Source organism: Salvelinus fontinalis, chromosome 5 (genome assembly GCF_029448725.1).
Source record: "Salvelinus fontinalis isolate EN_2023a chromosome 5, ASM2944872v1, whole genome shotgun sequence".
NCBI lineage: Eukaryota > Metazoa > Chordata > Actinopteri > Salmoniformes > Salmonidae > Salvelinus > Salvelinus fontinalis.
The window spans coordinates 16,107,003-16,119,986 of record NC_074669.1 but is presented as its reverse complement, the minus strand read 5'-3'; the positions used below and the strand labels follow the sequence as shown (position 1 = coordinate 16,119,986).

The 12,984-nt window shown below is 42.8% G+C and overlaps 1 protein-coding gene across 1 annotated transcript; it reads left to right on the top strand.

The window, feature by feature from the left end:
* The first annotated feature begins 3,356 nt into the window (after positions 1 to 3,356).
* On the top strand, positions 3,357 to 12,682 carry LOC129855207 (zinc finger protein 569-like). Its single transcript, XM_055922622.1, has 2 exons — positions 3,357 to 3,634; positions 10,266 to 12,682. The coding sequence occupies exons 1-2, from the start codon at positions 3,457 to 3,459 to the stop codon at positions 11,525 to 11,527; spliced, it is 1,440 nt and encodes a 479-aa protein (XP_055778597.1). The 5' UTR covers positions 3,357 to 3,456; the 3' UTR covers positions 11,528 to 12,682.
* Positions 12,683 to 12,984: the final 302 nt, after the last annotated feature.

The window sequence follows — 12,984 nt, the reverse complement described above, 5'->3', positions numbered from 1 at the left end:
AAACAATAAACAAATAAAATAAACATAAAAACATTGTTTGGCTAATAGAGTCAGTCAAGTGTGTTTGACGTTGGGCTGAAGTTACAGACCCTGAGGCTCTCACTCCTCCCAGGCTTTTGGAGGGGAGGGTGAACAATGAGCCTGTCATGGCGGATGTAAGCAATGATCCCATGCTTTCTGGCAGCTTTCATAGCTGAGTTAAGTTCTTTCCACCTCTGGCGCACAGCTTCAGAGAAGTCCTTTTTGAGGAAGATGTTGGTTCCTCTCAAATTCTAGGCTCTCTCCAGAACAGCCATCTTGTCCTTAAACCTCAGGAACCTAGCCACTATTGGCCTGGGTCTGTCACGTGGGTTGATTACATGTTTTCTAGAACTGTGGGCGTGCTGCACTTCAATCTTCGTATGATCCATCTGCAGCTTTTCAGTGATCATTTTGCTTACTTTGTTCTGAAACTCGGCCCAGTTCTCATGTGAAAAGTGGTATGTCATCCACAACAATGTTATTCCTTCTGGATTGTCCCTCTAGATCAGGCCTGGGCAATTATTTTACATGGAGGGCCACATTAGAATATATTTTTGCCATCGTGGGCCAGAATCATATTACAGGATTATACATCATGTGTATGACTGTGTTGACAGATATATCTACTGTAAATCACGCCCAGATAGGCTACTTATTTTACTTTTTTAACATCCACAGAAATAGCACAGCCCACATGGACATTTAATAATGTAGATAACATGGGTGGTGGAGCATGTAATAATGTAATTTATTTGGAACCGTTTTCCTGTATGTGGGTGACAGAACTATTCACACTTAATCATATGGTCAAAACATATTGATAGTAGTTAAGATGGGGAGAAGTATGTCCAAAATAAAGCGCTGCTCTGCCTTCTTAAAAACACTATCAACAAGGCAGGTCCTACAGGCCCTAGTTTTTTATTTTTTATTTTTTTTATTTCACCTTTATTTAACCAGGTAGGCCAGTTGAGAACAAGTTCTCATTTACAACTGCGACCTGGCCAAGATAACGCAAAGCAGTGCGACACAAAGGGGGCAGAGTTGGATGTGTAGGATGTGAGTACAGTGGGGGTAAACCTATGCGTTGAGTGATAATGAGAGAGCTTGCATCTCTGGAGACACCAGCTAAGCCAGGTGAGGTCTCCCATGTGAGGTGTGTGACAAAAGAGCTATCTAAGGCATGTTGAACTGGACTACCGGCTCTAAAGTGAAATAAAACAATAACTAACTGAAACAGCAGAAGACAAGGCATATTGACATTTGAGAGAGGCATGTGTAGCCGAGTGATCATAGGGTCCAGTGAGCAGCAATAGGTTAGTCTGGGAGCCATTCGGTAGTCGCTACTATGCTAGGCGATCGGGAAACACGGCGTTCAGAAAACTAGCAGGCCGGGGCTAGCAGATGGGTCTTCGGTGACATCGCAACGGAAAAGCCTGTTGAAACCACATCGGACGATTACGTCGGCAGACCAGTCGTGATGGATCGGCGGGGCTCTGTGTCAGCAATAAAGGGTCCAGGCCAATTGCCAATTGGCAAAAGAGGTATTGTAGCCCACAAATTAGCGGGTATACCTCTTCGGCTAGTCGGGATATGGGCCTAGCTCGAGGCTAGCTCAAGGCTAATTGATGCTTGCTTCGGGACAGAGGCGTTAGCCAGCGGTAGCCACTCGGTTGCAGGTAGCTAGCTGCGATGATCCAGTGTAATGGCCCAGAGCTTGCGGCAGGAATCCGGTGATGTGGTGGAGAAAAGCAGTCCGATATGCTCTGGGTTGATATCGCGCTGTGCAGACTGGCAGGTATTGCCCGAGCTAAAGCTGGCTGGTGTCTGAGCTAAAGGTGAAGACCGCTAGCCGTGGCTAACAGTGACTACTAGCTAGTAGCTAGTTAGCTGGCTAGCTTCTGATGGAGGTTCCAGTTATAACGCATAAAAATAGCAGATCCATACCACATTGGGTGAGGCGGGTTGCAGGAAAGTATATTTAAATCATAGATGGAAAGTGAGATTAAAATATATACCGACTATTTTCATGGGACAAAACAAACACACGTCCGACTGCTACGAAAACCAAATGTTTTCTCTAGTTGCGGATCAGACCTGCACCATGGTCAGGAGGAATTTTGGACCATTCCTCTTTATAAAACTGCTTCAGTTCAGCAATATTCTTGATCCGCAACAACATAAAACGTTTGGTTGAGGTTATTGCTGCCAAAGGAGGGTCAACCAGTTATTAAATCCAAGGGTTCACATACTTTTTCCACCCTACACTGTGAATTTTTACACGGTGTGTTCAATAAAGACATTAACATGTAATTGTTTGTGTGTTATTAGTTTAAGCAGACTGTGTTTGTCTATTGTTGTGACTTAGATGAAGATTATATCAAATTTGATGACCAATTTATGCAGAAATCCAGGTTATTCCAAAGGGTTCACATACTTTTTATTGCCACTGTATGTGGTAGTGGTGGAATAGGGGCCTAAGGGCACACAGTGTGTTATGAAATCTGTGAATGTATTGTAATGTTTTTAAAATTGTATAAACTGCCTTAATTTTGCTGGACCCCAGTAAGAGTAGCTGGTGTCAATGCAGCAGCTTATGAGGATCCATCAGAAATACAAATACAAAAATTGCATCTAGAAGTTCCTCCTTTGTAATTAGGCCTTCACATGAGTCTTTCTGTATAGCTGTTCAATTTACACTATAAAACAATCCTTACAATCAACCTCAGTTAGAGGAAATGGAGACTGAAATGAAAACATATAGTATCTACTACTCACACCACTCCTCTCAGGATCCCTCCCCTTTGACCCATCTTTCTCTACTTTTTCAGGAACCCCCCCCCTACACAATGCTGCCACATGCCCATAAGCTTGACCGCTGTAATAGCGTAATGTATTCGGCACAAAAGCTCACTCAGGATAACTTATATAGCCTAACATCCCTTGGCAAATGCTATCGAGCAGCGCGCTTTGGCATTGATCAACCAATGGTGTGTTAGATACCACCCACATACATTTACTTGACACCCCCTCATTTTCATATTGGAGAAAGAAATATAGAAATCAATAAATTAAGAAATAATATAAATGGATAAAATGAAGAAGTAGATGAATTATTAAATGAATTATTTATCTATGTATGCATTCATTCATCCATTTATGGATGTATATATTTATGTGTGCATTTATTTATTTATTTTTAATTACAGTAGATTTGGTCCGCCATACATTTCCTCTCTTTGAAGGGGTCCAGGGGAGGTACTTTAAGAAGAGAAATTGTAGAAATAGGCGGGGTTTAGCCATAATGACGACTTTGTGGCTGTAGTAACTAGTGACAACCTTTTGCAACCGGATGCTTTTGTCGCTGATGCCGGACGTGATGAAAACAACGCGCTATTTGTCTGGCAAACTAGCTATTAAACTTGCATTTTCTACAAAATGTCTAAAATAAAGTTATTGAGGGTTTTCCTCAACGAGAGATTAACAGCTGCTGCTGAGGAGATATTCGGGGTCGTTGAAAAAACTATTGCAGGGTATGAGGAGGAAGTGATCCGTCTACAGAGTCTGCTCGACATTGACATTGTTCTTCAACCTGAGATAAACCTACACAGAGCAGGTAGGCCAACCCATTACGTTTGTCTAACTAACTCAACCTTCATTATATTTGACATTGGAGCAAAGGTAGATATTTTGTAGACTAAGTTTAGGATTAGTCAATCAAAAAGGGGACTTTTTTGACCGCACCTTTTTTTATTAGAACGAAACTGTAAGTTAGCTTCATGTTTGTCCATGGTAAAATGGTCAGAATGTGAATATTGGATCAGAATGACCAACCTTCCGAATGAAGGTAAAGGCAAAGATTGTATTGACAGGCGCGGTCCTGGCCGTTCTGCCACCTTAGGCGAGAAAAATAATTGTTGCCCTCTTACAACCCCGCAAATTACAATAGGAAAGTGTTGTCTAGAGACTTTGAAGGGAAGTTCATTTAAATTTCTTGATGAAACGTTGAAATCGGGTTCATTTTCGGTTTTGAATGAACGTTGAAAATAAATAATTGCTGCACCAAATCTGAACCAAACAGAGATGGAATTTGATGAATGCCCATCCATGTAGTAGGCCTACCTTTAGTAAAACAGGCAGTTGCATTGGCTTTATTAGTCCGGATTCCTGTGACTAATCAATTTGGCATTTTTTTAATTTAACCAGGTAGGCCAGTTGAGAACAAGTTCTCATTTACAACTGCGACCTGGCCAAGATAAAGCAGTGCGACAAACAACACAGAGTTACACATGGGATAAACGAACATACAGTCAATAACACAATAGAAAAATATATGTACAGTGTGTGCATATGTAGTATGGTTAGGGAGGTAAGGCAATAAATAGGCCATAGTGGCAAAATAAATACAATGTAGCAATTAAACACTGGAGTGATAAATGTGCAGAAGTTTAATGTGGAAGTAGAAATACTGGGGTGCAAAGGAGCTGTGTACAGGTGCAATGAACAGTAGGCTGCTCTGACAGCTGATGCTTAAAGTTAGTGAAGGAGATATGACTCCAGCTTCAGTGATTTTTATTATTGATTTTTTTTTTGCAATTCGTTCCAGTCATTGGCAGCAGAGAACTGGAAGGAAACGTGGCCAAAGGAGGAGTTGGCTTTGGGGATGACTAGTGAAATATACCTGCTGGAGCGCGTGCTACGGGTGGGTGCTGCTATGGTGACCAGTGAGCTGAGATAAGACAGGGCTTTACCTAGCAAAGACCTATAGATGACCTGGAGCCAGTGGGTTTGGTGACGAATATGAAGCGAGGGCCAGCCAACCAGCGCATACAGGTCGCAGTGGTGGGTAGTATATGGCACTTTGGTGACAAAACAGATGGCACTGTGATAGCAAATTGGATGTAGTCAGAGTAAAGTGTTGGAGACTATTTTGTAAATGACATCGCCGAAGTCAAGGATCGGTAGGAAATTTACGAGGGTATGTTTGGCAGCATGAGTGAAGGATGCTTTGTTACGAAATAGGAAGCTGTTTCTAGATTTAATTTTGGATTGGAGCTGCCTAAGGTGAGTCTGGAAGGAGAGTTTACAGTCTAACCCTACACTTAGAATATGTGGACAACTACAAATACCTAAGTCAAAACCGTCCAGAGTAGTGATGCTAGGCGGGCAGGCGCAGGCAGCGATCGGTTGAAGAGCATGCATTTAGTTTTACTTGCATTTAAGAGCAGTTGGAGGCCACGGAAGGATTGCTGTATGGCATTGAAGCTCGTCTGGAGGTTTCTTAACACAGTGTCCAAAGAAGGGCCAGAAGTATACAGAATGGTGTCGTCTGCGTAGAGGTGGATCAGAGAATCACCAACAGCAAGAGCGACATCATTGATGTATGTAGAGAAAAGAGTCGGCCCGAGAAATGAACCCTGTGGCACCCCCATAGAGACTGCCAAAGGTCCGGACAACAGACCTTCCGATTTGACACACTGAACTCTATCTGAGAAGTAGTTGGTGAAGCAGGCGAGGCAGTCATTTGAGAAACCAAGGCTGTTGAGTCTGCCAATAACAATGAAGTGATTGACAGAGTCGAAAGTCTTGGCTAGGTCGATGAAGACTGCTGCACAGTATTGTCTTTTATCGATGGCCGTTATATCGTTTAGGACCTTGAGCATGGCTGAGGTGCACCCATGACCCGCTCGGAAACCAGATTGCATAGTGGAGAAGGTATGGTGGGATTGGAAATGGTCGGTGATCTGTTTGTTAACTTGGCTTTCGAAGACTTTAGAAAGGCAGGGTAGGATAGATATAGGTCTGTAACAGTTTGGGTCTAGAATGTCTCCCACTTTGAAGAGGGGGATGACCGTGGCAGCTTTCCAATCTTTGGGGATCTCAGACGATACGAGAGGTTGAACAGGCTAGTAATAGGGGTTGCAACAATTGAGGCAGATCATTTTAGAATGAGAGGTTCCAGATTGTCTCGCCCAGCTGATTTGTAGGGGTCCAGATTTTGTAGCTCTTTCAGAACATCAGCTATCTGGATTTGGGTGAAGGAGAAATGGGGGAGGCTTGGGCAAGTTGCTGTGGGGGGTGCAGAGCTGTTGACCGGGATAGCCAGGTGGAAAGCATGGCCAGCCGTAGACAAATGCTTATTGAAATTCCCGATTTATTGTAGATTTAGCGGTGGTGACAGTGTTTCCTCTCCTCAGTGCAGTGGGCAGCTGGGAGGAGGTTAGATTGCATAAACATAAACACATGTAACATGGATTTGCATTAGAATACGCATCAAAACTACCAATGGAAAGTTACACCTCACATAAAACTGATCAGAATTCAGAAGAATGCCAGGGTCATGCCGGAAAAATCATTTGCGGCGTGTGACGTAATACTCCCTATAATGTAAACTAAAATGTATAACTTACAATTAAACAAAATCGTTTGCGCTTATGAATACTGGTTTCAGTAAAACATTCGGCCAACTTAAAAGCAAACACTTTATGAATTTGTCACATCAGTTTGTAGTGTTGCTAGCCAACTAGCTTGCTGAAGTTAGCCCTACCAGCCTTACAGCTACATTAAAGTAAACCAAAGTTTTGGAAAAACATAATGCCATCGAACCAATGTTTCCTGTATATGGAGGTATGTCAGCCAGCTAAATTTAGCCTAGCCAGCTAAATAACCTAGCTAACCAACCATCACAGTCAACATGGTTGAGTAGTAAGCCAGAGAACAACTAGTCTAGCACACGCAGGAACCCACAGAACACAACATAAAAGCCAGCAGAAATAAATTAGCGAGAGCGGAGACTTAGATTTGACGGCAGAGTTAGCTACCAAAGTCAAAGAGCCAAGGAGAGGCCGTTTCATACAGTGAGGTTAATCCACCTTGAATTACCCGGTTTATCTCCATTACTGCTGACACAGCGAAGTACCGGTAGGTTGGTAGGATACAGAGTTTGCATGCTTCACATTCATGCATGGCACAGCACCTGGTTTGTCAGTCTCATTCCAAATCCTGCCTTCCACTGGTTATACTAAGCCATCGAAGTCTTCCGTGGTCCCTGTGCCCAAGGAAGCGAAGGTAACCTGCCTAAATGATTACCACCCCATAGCACTCACGTTGGTAGCCATGAAGTGCTTTGAAAAGCTGGTCATGGCTCACAACAGCATCCTCCCAGATACCCTATACCCACTCTAATTCACAAACCACCCCAACAGCCACAGATCACACTGCCCTTTCCCACCTGGACAAAAGGAACACCTATGTGAGAATGCTGTTCATTGACTACAGCTCAGTGTTCAATACCATAGTGCCCACGAAGCTCATCACTAAGCTAAGGAGCCTTGACTAAACACCTCCCTCTGCAACTGTATCCTGGACTTCCTGACGGGCCTCCCCCAGGTTGTAAGTGTAGGCAACAACACGTCTGCCACGCTGATCCTCAACACTGGGGCCCCTCAGGGGTGTGTACATAGTCCCCTCCTTTACTCCCTGTTCACCCACGACTGCATTGCCAAACACGACTCCAACACTATCATTAAGTTTGCTGACGACACAACAGTGGTAGACCTGATCACCGACAACGATGAGACGGCCTTTTGGGAGGACGTCAGAGGACAACAACCTCTCCCTCAATGTGAGCAAGACAAAGGAGCTGATCGTAGACTACAGGAAAATGCAGGCCATTAACATCAACAGGCCTGTAGTGGAGCGGTTCGATAGTTTCAAGTTCCTTGGTGTCCTCATCACCAACGAACTACCATGGTCCAAACACACCAAGACAGTTGTGAAGAGGGCACAACAAAACCTTTACCCCCTCAGCAGACTGGAAATATTTGGCATGGGTCCCCAGATCCTCAAAGTTCTACAGATGCACCATTGACAGCATCCTGACCGGTTGCATCACCGCCTGGTATGACAACTGCTCGGCATCATACACCCCCGCCCTTATTTTTCCCAGAGAGATGTTTATTTGTCGGCGCGATGCACAAAGATTCCCGGTGGCTGTACCGACTCCGACAGCATATCCCGAGAGAGCCATGTTTCCGTGAAACAGAGTATGTTACAATCGCTGATCTCTCTGGAAAGCAACCCTTACCCTAACTTCGTCTACCTTGTTATCTAGGGACTGGACATTAGCGAGTAATATACTCTGAAGCGGTGAGTGGTGTGTGCGCCTCCGAAGTCTGACCAGAAGGCTGCTCCGTCTACCTCTTCTGTGGCGACGTTGTGTTTGGTCAGCCTCTGGAATCAGTTCAGATGTCCTGGGTGGTTTGGACAAAGTTGTATTCCTCGTCGTAGTGCTGGTAAGTTGACGTCGCTCTGATATCCAATAACACGTAAAGTTTTCTGGGCTAACAATGTAAGAAATAATACATTAAAAAAACTAAATACTGCAAAGTTTCCTAAGGACTAGAAGCGAGGCGGCCCTCTGTCGGCGCCATCTTGTACATACATCAAAGCTAGCTTGTCATTTTTGCGCCACAAATGAGTCGTAGCCCCATCCTTGTGGGTATTACTGCACTGTGTTGCTATTAATGGACTAGCTACGAACAAAGGAAAACTACTACAATGCTTTATTGGCATCCACATGTGGTAAATTACATTGATTGGACATGGTTTGGGAAGACACACACCTGTCTATATAAGGTCCCACAGTTGACAGTGCATGTCAGAGCTAAAACTAAGCCATGAGGTCAAAGGAATTGTCCGAAGAGCTTCGAGACAGGATTGTGTCGAGGCACAGATCGTGGGAAGGGTCCCAAAACATTTCTGCAGCATTGAAGGTCCCCAAGAACACAGTGGCCTCCATCATTCTTAAATGGAAGAAGTTTGGAACCACCAAGACTCTTCCTCGAGCTGGCTGCCCGGCCAAACTGAGCAATCGGCGGAGAACGACCTTGGCCAGGGAGGTAACCAAGAACCCGATGGGTACTCTGACAGAGCTCCAGAGTTCCTCCTTGGAGGTGGGAGAACCTTCCAGAAGGACAACCATATCTGCAGCACTCCACCAATCAGGCCTTTATGGTAGTGGCCAGATGGAAGCCACTCCCCAATAAAAGATACATGACTACCCTCTTGGAGTTTGCCAAAAGGTAGCTAAATACACTCAGACCATGAGAAACAAGATTCTCTGGTCTGATGAAACCAACATTGAACTCTTTGGCCTGAATGTCAAGCATCACGCCTGGAGGAAACCTGGCACCATCCCTACGGTGAAGCATGGTGGAGGCAGAATCAAGCTGTGGGGATGTTTTTCAGCAGCGGGGACTGGGAGATTAATCAGGATTGAGGGAAAGATGAACGGAGAAAAGTACAGAGTTCCTTGATGATAAACTTGCTCAGGACCTCAGACTGGGGCGAAGATTCACCTTCCAACAGGACAACAACCCTAAGCACACAGCGAAGACAACGCAGGAGTGGCTTTGGGACAAGTCTCTGAATGTCATTGAACATCTCTGGAGAGACCTGAAAATAGCTGTGCAGCGACACTCCCCATCCAACCGGACAGACCTTGAGGATCTGCAGAGAAGAATGGGAGAAACTCCCCAAATACAGGTGTGCCAAGCTTGTAGCATCATACCCAAGAAGACCTGAGGCTGTAATCGCTGCCAAAGGTGTTTTTAACCAAGTACTGAGTAAAGGGTCTGAATAGTTATGTAAGTGTGATATTTCTGTTTTTTATATTTAATAAATGTGCAGCTATTTCGACTTTTTTTGCTTTGTCAATATGGGGTGTTGTGTGTAGATGTATAAAAAAAAAAACTATTTTAGAATAAAGCTGTAACATTTAAAAAAAAGTCAAGGTCTGAATACTTTCCGAATGTACTGTATGTAGTGTACCTCCAGATGATGTAAGATTGGGTAATAGCTAGGATGAAGAACAATCTCCCACGTTTTTAGATCATTGACTTATATTCCCTAATTGTTATTTGAATGTTTTCTAAAGAAATTAAGAATCGTTTTGCAACCCTGTTTTGTAAACTTTCAGCTTATATTTTTCAGTGATGAAGAAAGATATGGTTGTCCCATGATAGGGTGGGGTATGCAAAATGGGTTAACTTTGTTTTGGCATTCATGGGCAAAAATGTATGGAATGTTTTGTTAAAATCAAAAGGGGTGCAGTCAAAAAGGTGATTTGAATTCATATAGAAATACCATTTCTTTATTTTACTAGCAGAAGTTAATTATTGCAGGCGTACCAGACAGGAGGTAGTTCAGCAATGTCATTGACTTTTCTATTTCATCCTTTCTTCCAGATGTCCAGGAGCTCAATCTCTCTGTCTCTGAAGAGGATGTTCCCCCTGAGCAGCAGCAGTGTGAGCAGGAGTGGAGCCCCAGTGTGGGACAGGAGGACCCAGAGCCCATACAGATTAAAGAAGAACAGGAGGAACTCTGGACCAGTCAGGAGGAAGAGCAGCTTCAAGGGCTTGAGGCAGAGACCATAAAATTCATATTCCATCCTGTCTGTGTGAAAAGTGACCGTGATGAAGACCCAACTCAGTCCTCACATCTCTATCAAGCCCAAAAGGAGGGAAATGGAGAGAGAGACACACTACCCAGTACTACGACTGAAAATATCAAAACAGAACCTGATGGAGAGGACTATAGGGAATCAGAACCAACCAGTGTCTCTCAGCCTTTCTTTGGTGTAAATCCAGACTGTTCGTCAGCTCAGAGTGAAAACAGTCGAAGTGTCAGTGGTATGGAGACTGGAGGACCTCCGTCAGGTTTTAAGTCAGTCAAATCAAAGAGAACAAAGATGATAAAAGGACATATGTCCCATATCAATAGTAAGGGTTGGAAATTTACACAGTTGTCCCTCCTGAAATCACCCAGTCAAAGTAATTCTACTCCCTGTTGTTGTAAGTTGTGTGGCAAGTATTTTCATCAAATGGGTTCATTAATTAAACACGTGCAAATTCATAAAGATAAAGGTATTTGTGGTGTTTGTGGAAAATGTTTTCAGTCCACAGAAAGTATGGAAGATCACTTCCAAACTCACATTACAGCAAGTTTTTGTTGTGATGTTTGTAGTAAAGGGTTCAGCAAGAACAGTAAGCTGATAGTGCACATGAGAAGCCACACAGGGGAGACTCCATTTCATTGTTGTCATTGTGGCAAAGGATTCAAACAGAATGGAAGTCTAAAAATACACATGAGAATTCATACAGGGGAGAAACCTTTTTCATGCCCTATTTGTGGCACATGTTTCAGTCAGAATGGAGATCTAAAAATACACATGAGGATTCACACAGGGGAGAAACCTTATAGCTGTTGTCATTGTGGCCAAGGATTCAACCAGAAGGGAAATCTAAAAACACACATGAGGACCCACACAAGAGAGAAACCTTATCGCTGTCATGATTGTGCCCAAGGATTCAGCACTGGCAGCGCTCTGAAAAGACACATTATGATTCACACAGGGGAGAAGCCTTTTTGCTGTCCTGATTGTGGAAAAACATTTAATCGGAGTGGACATGTAAAATTACACATGAGGACCCACACAGGGAATAAATAATATCATTGCCATTTGTGGCAAAGGATTCAGCACTAGTGACCATCTGAGATGAAACATGAGGATTCACACTGGAGAGAAACAGTATCCATAGTGACTGGTAAAGGATTCTGCACTGGCACCAATCTGAAAGTGCCCTTAAGGACTCATAGCGAGAATAGATACCCTCAATTTAGAAAATGATTTCCCCAATCCAGTATGTTAAATCAGACACAGTGAGAAAACACTGTCTTTCATTTAAAATTGATAGAACAGTCATGAGAGGGAGAACTTAATGGTGTGCTGTTTGGGGAAAGAAGATTGAGAATCACATTGTAACTTCCACTTGTGAGAGGAGATGCCCCTCAGAACACTACTCGTGGGTGAATAAGATATGATGGAATTACTGCTTGAACGTAAGAACTCCATCACTAACAGAGAGAGAGCAGTTGTTAGTTATAGGATGACAAGACATTTGGGAAACTGTCCTCCCTTTGTACTTAAAACATTTTTGTTTTTAAAATCTTCTACATTATGTACACTGAGTACTTTATGAGTACTTTATGAGTACTTTATTATGTACACTAAAGTACTTTTCACCATCAGTTACTTTGGTTTTGTGTCCTTCAGTGTCCACGGGAGCTGAAAGAATCTGTACACATGCCATTTTATTGTTACTAGTTTTATGAGCCTGTTGCCAATATCCACTGAGGGGGAAATTTCACCAGCATTAAGAAAACTGGTGAAAAACTCAAGTGGACCCATTCATATAAATTGGCCTTGTGAAACATGTTTTTCTTCATCCAGAGATTATATGTTTTTTTCCACAACAGAATAAATGTTGATAACCATGTTCATTAAGGTGTCTTTACCTGCTCTCTTCTCCCTTAATTTGTGGAAAGAAATTCCACAAATTAACTTTTAACAAGGTACACCTGTTAATTAAAATGCATTCCAGGTGACTACCTCATGAATCTGGTTGAGAGAATGCCAAGAGTGTGCAAAGCTGTCATCAAGGCAAAGGGTGGCTACTTTGAAGAATCTCAAATACAATTTTGGGGGGGTTACTACGTGATTCCATATGTGTTATTTCATAGTTTTGATGTCTTCACTATTACTCTACAATGTAGAAAATAGGAGAAATAAAGAAAATCCCTTGAATGAGTAGGTGTTCTAAAACTTTTGACTGGTACTGTATGTCATTAAATTACATGTGCATAACTATGTAGTTTTAATGTACATTAGCAGTGGTTCTTCTTATTTTGGGAGTAATATAACATTGACTTTATTTTCAATACATGCAACCTAAGAGTTCATGCCTGCAAGACAAATTCTTAGGTCAATCGGTCTGAGGATTTGAACGTTTTATAGCACTACTTTGTATTTAATCCCAAATTGAAATGAAAGCTAGAGAGCCAGCTAAAATTGGTCAGTGTATTGCAATTCCATTTAGTACTAGTTAGAAATGTCCTAACAAGGTA